Consider the following 14,464-nt stretch of genomic DNA (forward strand, 5'->3'; position numbering starts at 1 on the left):
AGTATGTGCTGGAAGCCATATCATTCTATCTTGGCTGAGTCAATTATTAAAATTTCATTGTGAACAGTTATATTTTGGCATTCAGCATACTTCCAAATCAGCGCCTGACTTATTGTTTTATTGACAATCTATGAATAGAAAGTGATGGGAAAAATTAATAATAAATAATATATAATAATACATATTATAATATATAATATAATAATAATAAATTAATAAATAAATTAATAATAAAAAAATAATAATAAGATTAAATTTAAAAGTGTGTCATGTTGTTTTCAGAGGGCCTATTAAATGTCAGGATCAGATCCTATATTATTAGAATATAGGAGTCCAGACATGGACCAAATGAAATTTTACATTAAAAACCCTACCTAAGTATTTTGGGGGCATATTTGTTATGTAGCTAAAATTATTTTAGAAGTAAATTATTAATGTAGGTTTATGAAGTAACTCCCAGGAAGAGATTTTAGAGATCTAGTTCCAAACTGAGGCCAAGAATAATTAAATGATTTGTTTAAGATTATGTAGATAGTTTTAGAGTCATTTCTGAGAATGGTTTCCTAATTTCTAATCGAGTGTTCTTTTTTACTATATCATGCCATTCTTTTAGTCCATTGACTTTTGCATTATTACTTCCCAGAGTCTTTCTTTTAATTCCTGGAATCCTTATTCAAGATACTAGCTCAGATAATTAATTAGTTTAAAAAAAAAAAAGACTGGGTCATTGGTGAGTTGCCCTGCCAGCTTTGTTTAGCTATTGCAAATACTTTGTAGAGACTTGAATAATCTTAACAAACAATATAATAGCTATTAGGCTATTTTGAGGATGAAAATGAGAGTAATTGACATATAATTGTGAGGCATTAGTAAACTATATTTTGTCATTAATTGATGTCTTTGAGAAAACCACTTAAGAATTTCGTTTTTCTCTGCAGCAAATGTCCTCTGTGGGCCCCTCCACACCAAACAAGCAGTAAATATGTTCCTTGGTGCAGTAGAAGATGCCAAAAATCAAGGCGGTGTCGTGGTCTATGGTGGGAAGGTAAAGATTACAATTTCTATAATCCATAGTGTCATGTGTTTGAAGTCACCTCCCTTGCTGTACTCAGGGCCAGAATAACCTTTCATGGTCTCTTATTGCCCTTTTTTTTCTTATCGATGCTTCACATTCCATGAGAATTTTAAGAAAAAAGTTAATGCTTTAAAAAACAAAGTATATGTGTTATTTTATTTTATAGAACCACAGAATCATTTAGCACATTTTAATTAGAAGCATAGTATAGGAGAAATGATAGCTTAATAATTATAATTTTTTCCTTAATTTTTCTCACCCATATTTCCTCATTTTCTGGTTCTTATTTGTTTCTTTTTCATATACTTCATTTCCTTTTTCATTTTTTTCTTCTTCTGTCCTTTTTCATACTCTCCCTGACAGAGCAAGGGTAAAGAATAAGAATGAAGGAAGGTAGGGTAGTGTAGGATAGTCATAACTATCTTTTTCAGCTATAATGTCAACTTTACTACCAATTACCATGCTTTGAATGGACTTTACAAATACCCCAGATCATAGTCATGATATTAGAAGGGAACATCAGCTAGTGTAGTCTTTTACCTGGTGTGGGAATATCTTATATTTCTAACATGTAGTCTATGTAACAGTTTTCTATTTAAAATATTGTTTTTCAATATCGAGAAGATGACACTCAAAATCATTTTTCTATTAATTATTTGGATCATTTACAGTTTAATATTGGACATATCTGAAAGCAGGTTAAGATGGAATCCTTTAGAACGAGAAGACCTTTTTTCCAATGTCATATAAAGATTTAGCTTCTGTTCAAACTATTTAAAGAATAGCTAGCTCCAATGAAAGGAAGCTACAGTCAACTTAACTGAAACAGTAAAAGAGTGGCATAACATTTTTAAAATTTTCATTTGCAGGGAATTTATTTTGGAATCATACTTTTTCCCTTACTGAAGGTTTCTTTTTTCTTTGTAGACAGTACATCCTGGAAACAAATGTAATTTTCTTTCTTTTTTGTTTTCCTCTCCTTAAAGATTATAAATTGCCCTGGAAATTATGTTGAGCCAACGATTGTGACTGGTCTTCCTCATGATGCATCCATTGTGCACAGAGAGACATTTGCTCCTATCCTTTATGTCTTAAAATTCAAGGTGAAAACTGATAGTACTTTTCCTTTTTGTGTTTCATATTAATAAAAATGTCTAATATTCCAATAAGTAAATTAGAGGATAAGAAGAAAAAGACATGGAGGAGACACAGATTTGTAAGATGTTAACTAGAGTTTCTCAGTGGTACATGATACCTTTACAAAAATTGACTCTTTATTATGGTACAAAACCATTATGGTTAAATGAGCAGAAATATAAAAAATGCAATACAAATTGTATATGATAATGGGCCATGGAAATAAAATAAACATTAATTGGAGACTAACTTAATCTTAAAGAATGAGAGGATTAAAGAACAAATCATAGAAACTAATTTCATTAAAGAGGATTATAATTATGAGACAATATAATCAACAAAATAGAGAAGCCATTGGTTAATGTGATTAAAAAAGAGAGAAAAGAAAACCAAATCACTAGCATTAAAGATAAAAAGGGTAAATATACCACTAGTGAAGATCAAATTAAAACAATTATTTGGAGTTATTTTGCCAAGGAATTATATGTAAATTTAACAGTGTAAGCCAAATAATATATTTACAAAAATAGAAAATACCTAGACTATCAAAGGAGGAAGTTGAATATCTATGTAAACCTATTTTAGAAAATGAAGTTAAATAGCCCAAACATAAATGAACGTCCTTTAAAAAAAAGCATCAAGACCAAAGGGTTTCACAAGTGAATTCTACCAAAGATTTAAGGATCAACTAATTACAATATTAAATAAATTATCTGAAATAATAAACTCCTTTTATGAAACAAGTATGGTACTGTTACTTAAATCAGGAAGAGCAAAAAACAAAGAAAGAAAATTATAGACCAATTTCATTAAGCAATATGGATGCAAAAATCTTAAATAAAATACCATCTAAGAGATTACAACAATATATCACAAAGATTTTAAGATTATTTACCTAAAACAATCAGCAAGTATTATTTGTAAAGGGGATAAGCTAGGAGCCTTTCCAATAAGATAAGGAGTGAAAAAAGGATGCTCATTATCAACAAAATTATTTTAAAAAAAGTATTAGAAATGTTAGCATTAGTAAAAAGAGAAGAAAAAGAAATCAAAGGAATTAGAATGAGCAAAGAGGTAATAAAACTATCTTTGTGCAGATGATATGTATAAGTGGAAAATCCTAAACTAAAAAATTGAAATTAGAAATACTTTTGTTAAAGTATGCAAGATTTTAAATGAACCCACACAAATGATCAGCATTTTATACATTATTCAGAAAATCCTGCAAGAAGAGATAGATATTCCATTTAAAATAACCACAGGTTAAATAATAACTGGGAGTATACCTGCCAAAACAAACCCAGCACCTATGTGAGCATAACTATAAAACACTTTTTACACAAATAACATCACATCTAAATAATTGGAGAAAAATTAATTGTTCATAGATAGGCAGAGCCAATATGATTAAAATGACAATCCTACCTTAACTAATCTACTTATTTTATTTCCTTCCAATCAACTTACAAAAAAAGTTATCTTAGTGAGCTAGAAAAATAAAGTTCATTTGGAAAAATAAAAGTTCAAGAATAGCAAAAGAATTAGTTTAAAAAATGTAAAGGCCCAACTACCAGATTTTAAATTATTATAAAGCAGTAATTATCAGACTATTGGTTAAGAAATAGAAACAAATAATAGGAAAAGATTATAGTAACCTTGTATTTGACAAAAATATATGTTTATGGTATAGGGATAAGAAATCATTATTTGGAACAATAAAGGGGGGAAAATGTTACTAGAGTAAATATTAAATCATAGGAGGTCTTTCTGAATGATTAAAACTTGAAGATTCATAGTGAAATATGATGGTAACCCTAAAGGAATGAGATGAATATACAGATAAAAACTATTACTCTTCAAGCTCTTGAGTTTGTATACAATTAGCCAAATTATACAAATATATTTGTTTAATATAAAGAAATTATGTTATCAACGTTAGATTGATAATTCACTTATATGTTTTCTAATATCTTGCATTGTTTGTATTTACAGAATGAAGAAGAGGTCTATTCATGGAATAATGAAGTGAAACAGGGTCTTTCCAGTAGTATCTTCACAAAGGATTTGGGCAGAATCTTTCGATGGCTTGGGTACTTATACAGCTAACAAATATTGATTTAGGTTGAAAAATATATAGTCACTGAAAAATTTTAAAGGCAGACAGTTTAAAAATTTTCAGCATGAAATACTTTATTTAGAGAAAATCATTTTAAGGTGCCATATTCCCCAAAGTAATATCTATTATCTTCCTGTTTGATATAGGCCTAAAGGATCAGACTGTGGCATAGTAAATGTCAATATTCCAACGAGTGGTGCTGAGATTGGAGGTGCTTTTGGTATGTAGGGAATTGTTTCCTGCTTTCCACAGGAGAGGAAGGTGGAAGAAATATTGGGTTTTGGGAATGTTTCATTAAAGCTTAGATTCTGTTAAGAAATGAGGAAAATCACCTTCATTGTAAAGCTGCAGGGGAGATATAGGTGGGAATATTGCATAAATGTACTATTGGACTAAGTTAATGTGTTGTTTGATTTTGCTGAACTGCTTTTTTTCTTTAAAATACTTTATTATAAAATGAACAATATGAAAATATGTTTTGCATGATAATATGTATATCATTCAGATCAACTTCATGCCAGTTCTGGGAAGGGGAGGGAAGGGATGGAAGAAGAAAATTTGGATCATATAACTTCTGAAAACTTATGTGGAAATTTTTTATGTGTAATTGGTTAAAACATAATAAAATCCTTTGTTATTAGAAGGTTTACTAAGAAGGGAGGAGCAGAATGTGTTATAAATAGAAAACCTAGGGTCAGACATCTAGAAAGTGTATAAGACCACCAGCACCCATTGATTTCTATTTATTTCCTTATCCATTGCAGGCTCCATGAATCTTTAACTTTCATACTTGAGATTGGTTTTGAATCTTCTACTCCTTTCAAACCCCTAAACTTAACCTTGAATGCTTTATTCAGGATGACTTCACTGTTTACTTAAGAACTGGTGGAGACCACTAAGATACAACTATTCTAAACTTTCCTTATTTCTACTTAAATATTTTTCTTTCATCACTCATTTTCTTTTCCTCTCCCACCATCAGTGGAACAATGCTCCTTCTATTCCAAAATCTATACTTTGACTTGCACTTTTTATTTCATCTTCTGAAGTTTCTTTTAGGACAATGTTCTGTTACTTATTGCTCTTCTATTTTCATTTTCCCCTCTCCTTATTGACACCTTTGCCTTTGTCTACAAACATGCTGAGTTTCCCTTATTTCTAAAAATCTCTTCAGTCTGTTTTTTTCCCTATCTACTTTTCCTTGCCTTTTACCTTCTTGAAGGTAAAGAGAGAGGAACCTACTTTTATAAACTTAAACTTTCTTATATATATTTTTTCAATTACATGTAGAAACAATTTTGACAATTGTTTTCTGACATTGTGCAATTCAGATCCTCTCCTTCCCTCACATCACCCTGAGGCAGTAAATAGTTTGGTACAAGTTATACCAATGCTTTCATGCAATAGATATTTTCAATGCTGTGACAGAAGATACATATCCCCCTCTACAGTAAAGTAAATAATGAAGGAAATAAAGTGAAAGCTAGCGTGCCCTGATATGTAATCAGATTCCAACAATTCTTTTTTGGGGGCTGTAGATAGCATTTATCATGAATCCCTTAGGGTTATTTTGGGACTTTGTTTTGCTGATAATAGTTTAGTCCTTTACAGATGATTGTTCTACAATATTTCTGTTATTGTGTATAATGTTCTCCTAATTTTATTTTTATTTTTTTTTTAAATATATTTTATTTGATCATTTCCAAGCATTATTCGTTAAAGACATAGATCATTTTCTTTTCACCCCCCCACCCCCCATAGCCGACGCGTAAATCCACTGGGCATTAGATGTTTTCTTGATTTAAACCCATTGCTTTGTTGATAGTATTTGCATTAGAGTGTTCATTTAGAGTCTATCCTCTGTCATGTCCCCTCAACCTCTGTATTCAGGCAGTTGCTTTTTCTCGGTGTTTCCACTCCCATAGTTTATCCTTTGCTTATGAATGGTGTTTTTTTTCTCCTGGATCCCTGCAAGTTGTTCAGGGACATTACACCGCCACTAATGGAGAAGTCCATTACGTTCTATTATACCACAGTGTATTCGTCTCTGTGTACAATGTTCTCCTGGTTCTGCTCCTCTCGCTCTGCATCACTTCCTGGAGGTTGTTCCAGTCTCCATGGAACTTCTCCACTTTATTATTCCTTTTAGCACAATAGTACTCCATCACCAACATATACCACAGTTTGTTCAGCCATTCCCCAATTGATGGGCATCCCCTCGTTTTCCAGTTTTGGGCCACCACAAAGAGCGCAGCTATGAATATTTTTGTACAAGTCTTTGTGTCCATTATCTCTTTGGGGTACAGACCCAGCAGTGCTATGGCTGGGTCAAAGGGTAGATATTCTTTTGTCGCCCTTTGGGCATAGTTCCAAATTGCCCTCCAGAATGGTTGGATCAATTCACAACTCCACCAGCAATGAATTAATGTCCCTACTTTGCCACATCCCCTCCAGCATTCATTACTTTCCTTTGCTGTAATGTTAGCCAATCTGCTAGGTGTGAGGTGATACCTCAGAGTTGTTTTGATTTGCATCTCTCTGATTATAAGAGATGTAGAGCACTTCTTCATGTGCTTGTTAATAGTTTTGATTTCTTTATCTGAGAACTGCCTATCCATTTCCCTTGCCCATTTATCAATTGGAGAATGGCTTGATTTTTTGTACAATTGATTTAGCTCATTATAAATATGAGTAATTAAACCTTTGTCAGAGGTTTCTATGAAGATTTTTTCCCAATTTGTTGTTTTCCTTCTGATTTTAGTTATATTGGTTTTGTTTGTACAAAAGCTTTTTAGTTTGATATAGTCAAAATTATTTATTTTACATTTTGTGATTCTTTCTATATCTTGCTTGGTTTTAAAGCCTTTCCCCTCCCAAAGGTCTGACATGTATACTATTCTGTGTTTACCCAATTTACTTATGGTTTCCTTCTTTATGTTTAAGTCACTCACCCATTTTGAATTTATCTTGGTGTAGGGTGTGAGGTGTTGATCTATTCCTAGTCTCTCCCACACTGTCTTCCAATTTTCCCAGCAGTTTTTATCGAATAGTGGATTTTTGTCCCAAAAGCTGGGATCTTTGGGTTTATCGTATACTGTCTTGCTGAGGTCGCTTTCCCCCAGTCTATTCCACTGATCTTCCTTTCTGTTTCTTAACCAGTACCAAATTGTTTTGATGACTGCTGCTTTGTAATATAGTTTAAGGTCAGGGACTGCAAGGCCCCCATCATATGTGTTTTTTTTCATTATTTCCCTGGATATCCTTGATCTTTTGTTCTTCCAAATGAACTTTGTTATGGTTTTTTCTAAATCAGTGAAGAAGTATTTTGGTAGTTCAATGGGTATGGCACTAAATAGATAAATAAGTTTGGGTAGGATGGTCATTTTTATTATATTGGCTCGTCCTATCCATGAGCAGTTAATGTTTTTCCATTTGTTCAGGTCTAGTTTTAGTTGTGTGGCGAGTGTTTTGTAGTTGTGTTCATATAGTTCCTGTGTTTGTCTTGGGAGATAGATTCCTAGGTATTTTATTTTGTCTAAGGTGATTTTGAATGGGATTTCTCTTTCTAGTTCTTGCTGCTGAGCTGTGTTGGAGATAAATAGAAAAGCTGATGATTTATGTGGGTTTATTTTGTATCCTGCAACTTTGCTAAAGTTGTTGATTATTTCAATTAGCTTTTTGGTTGAATCTCTAGGATTCTTTAAGTAGACCATCATGTCATCCGCAAAGAGTGATAACTTGGTCTCCTCCTTGCCTATTTTGATGCCTTCAATTCCTTTATCTTCTCTAATTGCTACTGCTAGTGTTTCTAGTACAATGTCAAATAGTAGAGGTGATAATGGGCATCCTTGTTTCACTCCTGATCTGTTCTCCTAATTTTAAATCAGTTCATATAAATCTTTGTTGGCTTTTCTGAACTCATCCTATTCATTTCTTATGGCACAGTACTATTCTATTACAACTACATTCCACAACTTGTTCAGCCATTCCCCAATTGATGGACACCCCTTCTATTTCCAATTTTTTGCCACTACAAAAAAAAAACAAAAAAAAACTACTAAAATACTTTGGTACATGTAGGTCCTTAGATACAGAACAAGTAGTGATATTGTTGATTTGAGCTTGGTACCAGATTGCTCTCTGGAATGATGATTGTATCTGTTCACATTTCCACTGGCAGTGTATTAGTATCTCAATTTTTCACATCCCCTCCAATATTTATCATTTTCCTTTTTGGTCATGTTAGCCAGTCTGATAGGTGGGAAGTGGTAACTCGGAGTTGTTTTAGTTTGAATTTATCTAATCAATAGTGATTTGGAGCATTTTTTCTTATTAATTTTTTCATCTTAGAGCTGCCAGTTCTTATATTGTCTCATATTTTTATTTATTTTTATTAAACATTTCCCAATTAAATCTCTCTCTCTCTCTCTCTCTCTCTCTCTCTCTCTCTCTCTCTCTCTCTCTCTCTCTCTCTCTCTCTCGTTTAGAATATTTTTACACGGTTACATGATTTATGATTTTTCCCTCCACTCTTCCCTCCCTACTCCCAGAGCTGACAGGCAGTTCCACTAGGTTATATGTGTATCATTGTTCAAAACTTAAGAGAGCTGCTAATTCTTATCCTTTGATCATTTATCATTTGGGGAATGTTTTATATTATAAATTTGTCTCAGTTCTCTATATATTTGAGAAATGAGGCTTTTGTCAGAGATATTGGCTATAAATTTTCCCCCCCAATTGGTTGTTTCCCTAATCTTGCTTGCATTGGTTTTAACAAAACTTTTAATTTAATGTAATCAAAATCAAATCATTTTATTTTTTGTTGTGTTTGCTATTTTTTGTTTGGGTATACATTTTTTCCTTATTTACAAGTCTGACAGTTATTTTTCCATGCTCTCCTCATTTGTTTATAGTGCCATCCTTTATTTCTAGATTTACCTCTTTATAGTATAATTTGAGACCTAATATGACTAGGCCTACTTCCTTTATATTTTTTCACTTTCTGATGTTTTTGTTATAATTTTTTCTAATTCTATGAAATAATTTTAGGGTAGTTTGATATGGCACTGAATAGGTAAATTAATTTAAGTAGGATTGTCATTTTTATTATATTATCTTGGCTTATCCATGAGCAATTAATATTTATTTGACAGCAATATTTCTTGATGAACAACTGTGAATAACCTAGTTATTCTCAGTAATGCAGTGATCTAAGACAATCTCAGAGACTCAGGATGAAAAATGACAAATACCCTCAGAGAAGGAACTGATGGAGTCTGAATGCAAACTGAAACATACTATATTATATTTCATTTTCTTTCTTCTACTTTGCCTTTTTTTATCTGAGATCTCTTCCACAAAATGACTAAGATGGAAAAATGTTTTGCATGATTGCAAATGTAAAATCTAAATCAGATTGCATACTTTCTCAGGGAGAGGAAGGAAGGAGGAAGAGTAAGAAGAAGGGAGAGAACTGGAACTCAGAACTTTAAAAAACAAATATTAAAATTTGTTTTTACATGTTATAGGGGGAAAAATAAAATATTACTTTAAAAAAAGATGGTCAACTTTATTTTCTCACTACCCCCTCAATTCTTTTCTTATCTATTTGTCACTTCTCAAAAGTCAGTATTTTGTGCATTCATAATTCTTGACCTTTCTGTCCTTGAAACTTTCTTACTTTGGCTTCTACTACATTATTGTCTTCTAATGATTTTCTTTTCTCTGATCCTTCTTTATTTTCTTCACTGGATATTTTCTTATTCTTTCCCCCTCACCACATAGTCTCTCTTTTTACTGTCTCTTCATTCTCTTCTTGGCAACTTCATGAATTCTGCTTTAACCTAATTGTCTCTTCTGCTGATGACTCCCTGCTTTTATAGCCTTGGCTGGCCTCAACAGAGCTCTACCTCTACCACCATTACATGTAGCTTTTAAAGTTGTCTTCCTTGTTTTTGCATCTCTAGATTCCTTTATACTCTGCAGTTCATAAAAGGATGCCTCAATGACCCTTTTTTTTTCTTTTTGGATGGAGAGTCCCTCTATCCATACTGGAAAAAAGAAAAGAAAAGCTCCTTGTTAACAAATGCACTTTTGCTGAATCCTCTTGATTCTTTCCCCAATACAAAATCAAAGTAGAATTTTCATTATTACTTCTCACCTGGACTATTTCAACAATACTGTAAACCAGGTTCTGTTCTCTAATCCACTCAATGGGGCCATATTAATCTTAATGCATGCCTTTAATTATGCTATTTTCCTGTCTGTAAACCTTTCCCAATTACTTATAGAATAATATCTAGCTTCTTAGTTTGCCATTAAAGGTCTTCAACATTCTTATTCTCCAACTGCCTACCAGGCATATCTCACAGTAAATGCTTTCATGTACCCTTGTGTTCTAGGCTAATAGGATTACTTACTGTTCCTTAAACATGTCCATTACTTTTTGGTTCTTGTGCCTCTATTCATACTATTACCATTGCCATTATTAAAAATGTCTTTAACTCCACTCCTATGTTCAGCTGTTGAGCTGAACCTTAAAGTACAGTGAGAAATTCAACGCTATCTTTTCTATGAAGTCTTCCCTGATTCTATTATGTAGAAATTATCATCTCCCTTAGAACTGTCTTAGCATTTTTGTACCTCTATTATAACACATATGTTCTGTCTTTCCAATAATGTGAATTTGTATATATCTATATCTTAGTTTTCTTTTTACCTCTGGCTTCTGAGTGATAGCACTGAACAGTATTTTGAACATACTAGACTTTGGTTCAGTGGATGAATAGAGAGGAAGTAAGGTACATCTAGAGTAGAAAGGAGGAAAGTACTACATCTATTATATTGGTGAAAATAGGTGATGATGATAGGTCTTTGTCTCAGTTTTATATTTCTGTAACCTGCAAGTAAAATCTGCTTTGTTTTTTAAAAAAACTATCTGAGATGTGAATTTGCTTTGGTGTTTTAGGAGGTGAGAAGCATACTGGTGGTGGCAGAGAATCAGGAAGTGATTCATGGAAGCAATATATGAGACGATCTACTTGGTAAGGATAAGACTAAAGCAGAAGAACACTGGAAATAAAATGTTATCTGGGGATTTCCTTTCCAGTTCCCCAGCTTCTCCCTCCTTTTCACACTACGACTACCTACATTTGATAAATAGCTTTTTAGCTCCTCTTTTCAGATTTTTCTCCAAGCTCAGAAACTGCCATTTTCATGGACATCTCTGTTTTGTGACTCTTCCTTTGTAATGTCTGAGGTTTTCTAGCCTAGAGAAAATAGCTTGTATGACTCTTAGAAATAGTTTGGATAGGGTGAAGGAAAGTAATAGAGAGGGAAAACATATAAATATTGTATTTTTTTTTTTACATAGAAGGGATGAAGGAAAGGGAAAGGGGAAAAGGGGAAATCTAAATTCTTTAACCCACTCTATAAACCCTATCTGACTTTTTCTAAACTAAACCCTAAGTTATCTAAAAGCAAATCCAACAGAGATTGGGATCAGTATCTCACAAAGTGTCCTTGGTGAGCCAGAAATAGGAGTCCAGCTGATGTCCTCAGATGTCCTGGCAGGGTAGCGATCTTTTCCCTAGTCAGGCTGTTCACCAGGAAGACTGGAGTTATTCTTTCACCACAGGTAGAAAATCCTTAATGCCAATTGTTTGATGGGTGAGTTCAAGATGATTCACAAATACACATGTCTCCTTCCTATCTCAGGTCCAGAGAGCTGTTAGGAAAACTGTCTCTTCAACAGTTTGGAATCCTGGCAGCTCTGGGAGAATTCTGTGTCTTGAGGGCTTGTCACTCAAACTCTTTGCACCCTGTAATTTCCCTTGCTACACTGCCATGTCCAGAGCATACAAATGGCACTGTAGGGAGACTGTTGCTGGGTATTATGACTCATTTCTGATTAGTAATCCCTTCATAGAACATTCATTCCTCATTCTCTTACATTATTCTAACATCCCCACAGACTTAGCAGCCCTCTATCCTCCCTTCCCCTCTGGTTCCAAATTCTGGAAGAATCTCTCCCAAGAGAAGTCTGACTGTGTAGAGGCACTATGTCTTTGTAACATCAGCTTTGTTCACCGTGAAGCAATAGAGAATGTAAACCTTAAAGCAATAGATAATTATAAGGTTTTCTTCTAAAATTTTTTCTTTCTTTTTTTTTTCTCCTAGCACCATCAACTATAGTAAAGACCTTCCTCTGGCACAAGGAATCAAGTTTCAGTAACAGTGTTATTTTGGGTGTTATGTGATCTCTAAATTTTTCAGCATTTCAAAATGTACAATATGGGCTACTATCCTACCTCTTTAAGATTTTCATAAATCATGGACCTCTTTTTGTCATTTGAAAGAGGAAAATAAGGTTACAGAAATAGCATAAGGGCATTTCTTAATTGAAAGATCAAATTGCTCATCATGCTCATTTTCTTTTTTTAAAGAAAAATTTTGGATTTGAAATTAACATGTTAATTTGCTTAAAAACAACGAAAATCTGATTAATGTATCTTTTGAAAAGAAAACAGGGCAGGTAGATGGCTCAGTGGAGAAAGCCAGATCTGAAGAAAGGTGGTCCTGGGTTCAAATATGGCTTTAGTCACTTCCTAGCTGTGTGACTTCAGGCAAGTCACTTAACTCCAATTATATAACCCTTACCACTCTTCTGCTTTGGAATGGATACCTGGTATTGATTCCAAGACAGAAGATAAGGGTTTTTTTAAAAAAGGAAGAAAATAGAAAGCAAATGTTAATAGACTTGAACAATACTTGTAGGATAGTGGGAAATGCTAACCATATTTCTAATGACAGTGGCCTTAATAAGTTTTTTAATCTGTTCTCTTCTATACTCATTCTTATCATTTCATGCATAAATGTTATCATTTGAATCAGAAAATCTTTTAAACAAGTAACTTAATGGTGAAAGAAAGTCTTCTAGACTTTGACCAAGTGTTATGCCACAATGGTTGTGAAAACTATTGACTGTATAATGAATATTACTACATGTAGACTTAAATATATACATAGTCTCAGGCTTGTCACTCTGATCATAAATTTTGATGTCATGTGGGTTTGTGGATTAATGGATTTATATATAGGGTCCACAGAATTTCCTTTTCTCCAAGCTCATAATCTAGGGCTGAGGATCACTAAAATAAAACTTGTGTGGATTTTATAAAGAAAATCTATTTCGATCATCAGATTTTTCTGTTTTGTTTTAACTACTGGCAATTGAGACTCCATGTGATTGAGTAAGGATTCCAATATAGATTTCTTTGGGTTGGAGTGTAAGGTTCTAAATATGTCAAAATAAAATTCATCTGTAGTATTTCAATCAGGCATACTGATAGCCAGGTCATGTCAATCATGTAATCTTGATCAAGTTCAATTTAAGAATGTTTCCTATATGAAGGTAAGCAGAATTTGGATGATTTTTCTAAATAATTGTATAAAACTTTTGTTTAAAGATTGACATATCATATTCTATTGCCAATATACAATGGTTTTTCAAACTATTGTCTCTAAATGCATATTTTATTTATACTGGGTTTAAATTTACTTACATTTGTAATTATTCTTTTTTACCAATAACTTCTCAATGAGATATACCACTCATGTTTCTAAAATGTCTTGTTTGACATGGATTGTTTTGACCCCTTTTATATAAAAGTGCTAATTTCAAGTTTTTTTCTAAGAGGAGGATAGAGTTCCAATTTGGGACACTAAAATAATTTCATATAACTGACTTAGAATACTGTCTTTTCTGGAATGTATTTCCTAGCAATAATAATGAAATATTTCCTCTTTTTCCATTGAAATTGAAAAAATTTTTAAAAAGCTACCATTTGGAGATAGAACATTTCTGTATGTGTGGAGAAATAAAGTATTCTTAATTTGAAAAAAAGTGACTGTTCCTTTTTTAAATAAAATTTTTATTGCTATCTTATCATCAAAAATTCTCCCTATATCTCTTATCTCCCTTCCAGAGTCCTAGATAAAAAATCTTTTCAAAGATAAAAAAAAATAAAGAATAAATTAATGAAATTGATGAATACATTTTTAAAAGCCTGAAAATATGTTCAGTACTATATTTGAAGATCTTTCATCTATACAAAGACATGGAGTAGGGATGACGT

General features: G+C 32.7%; 1 protein-coding gene across 1 annotated transcript in view; it reads left to right on the forward strand.

The window, feature by feature from the left end:
- Nucleotides 1-14,232, forward strand: part of ALDH7A1 (aldehyde dehydrogenase 7 family member A1) — a 54,417-nt gene extending 40,185 nt beyond the window's left edge. Inside the window, exons 13-18 of the mRNA XM_001362152.5 lie at nt 939-1,045; nt 2,062-2,178; nt 4,205-4,302; nt 4,475-4,548; nt 11,296-11,371; nt 12,507-14,232. Of these exons, the coding sequence (XP_001362189.2) occupies nt 939-1,045; nt 2,062-2,178; nt 4,205-4,302; nt 4,475-4,548; nt 11,296-11,371; nt 12,507-12,561 (527 nt within the window). The 3' untranslated portion in view covers nt 12,562-14,232. The remainder of the gene's footprint in view (nt 1-938; nt 1,046-2,061; nt 2,179-4,204; nt 4,303-4,474; nt 4,549-11,295; nt 11,372-12,506) is intronic.
- The last annotated feature ends 232 nt before the right edge of the window (nt 14,233-14,464 follow it).

Source organism: Monodelphis domestica, chromosome 3 (assembly GCF_027887165.1).
Source record: "Monodelphis domestica isolate mMonDom1 chromosome 3, mMonDom1.pri, whole genome shotgun sequence".
NCBI lineage: Eukaryota > Metazoa > Chordata > Mammalia > Didelphimorphia > Didelphidae > Monodelphis > Monodelphis domestica.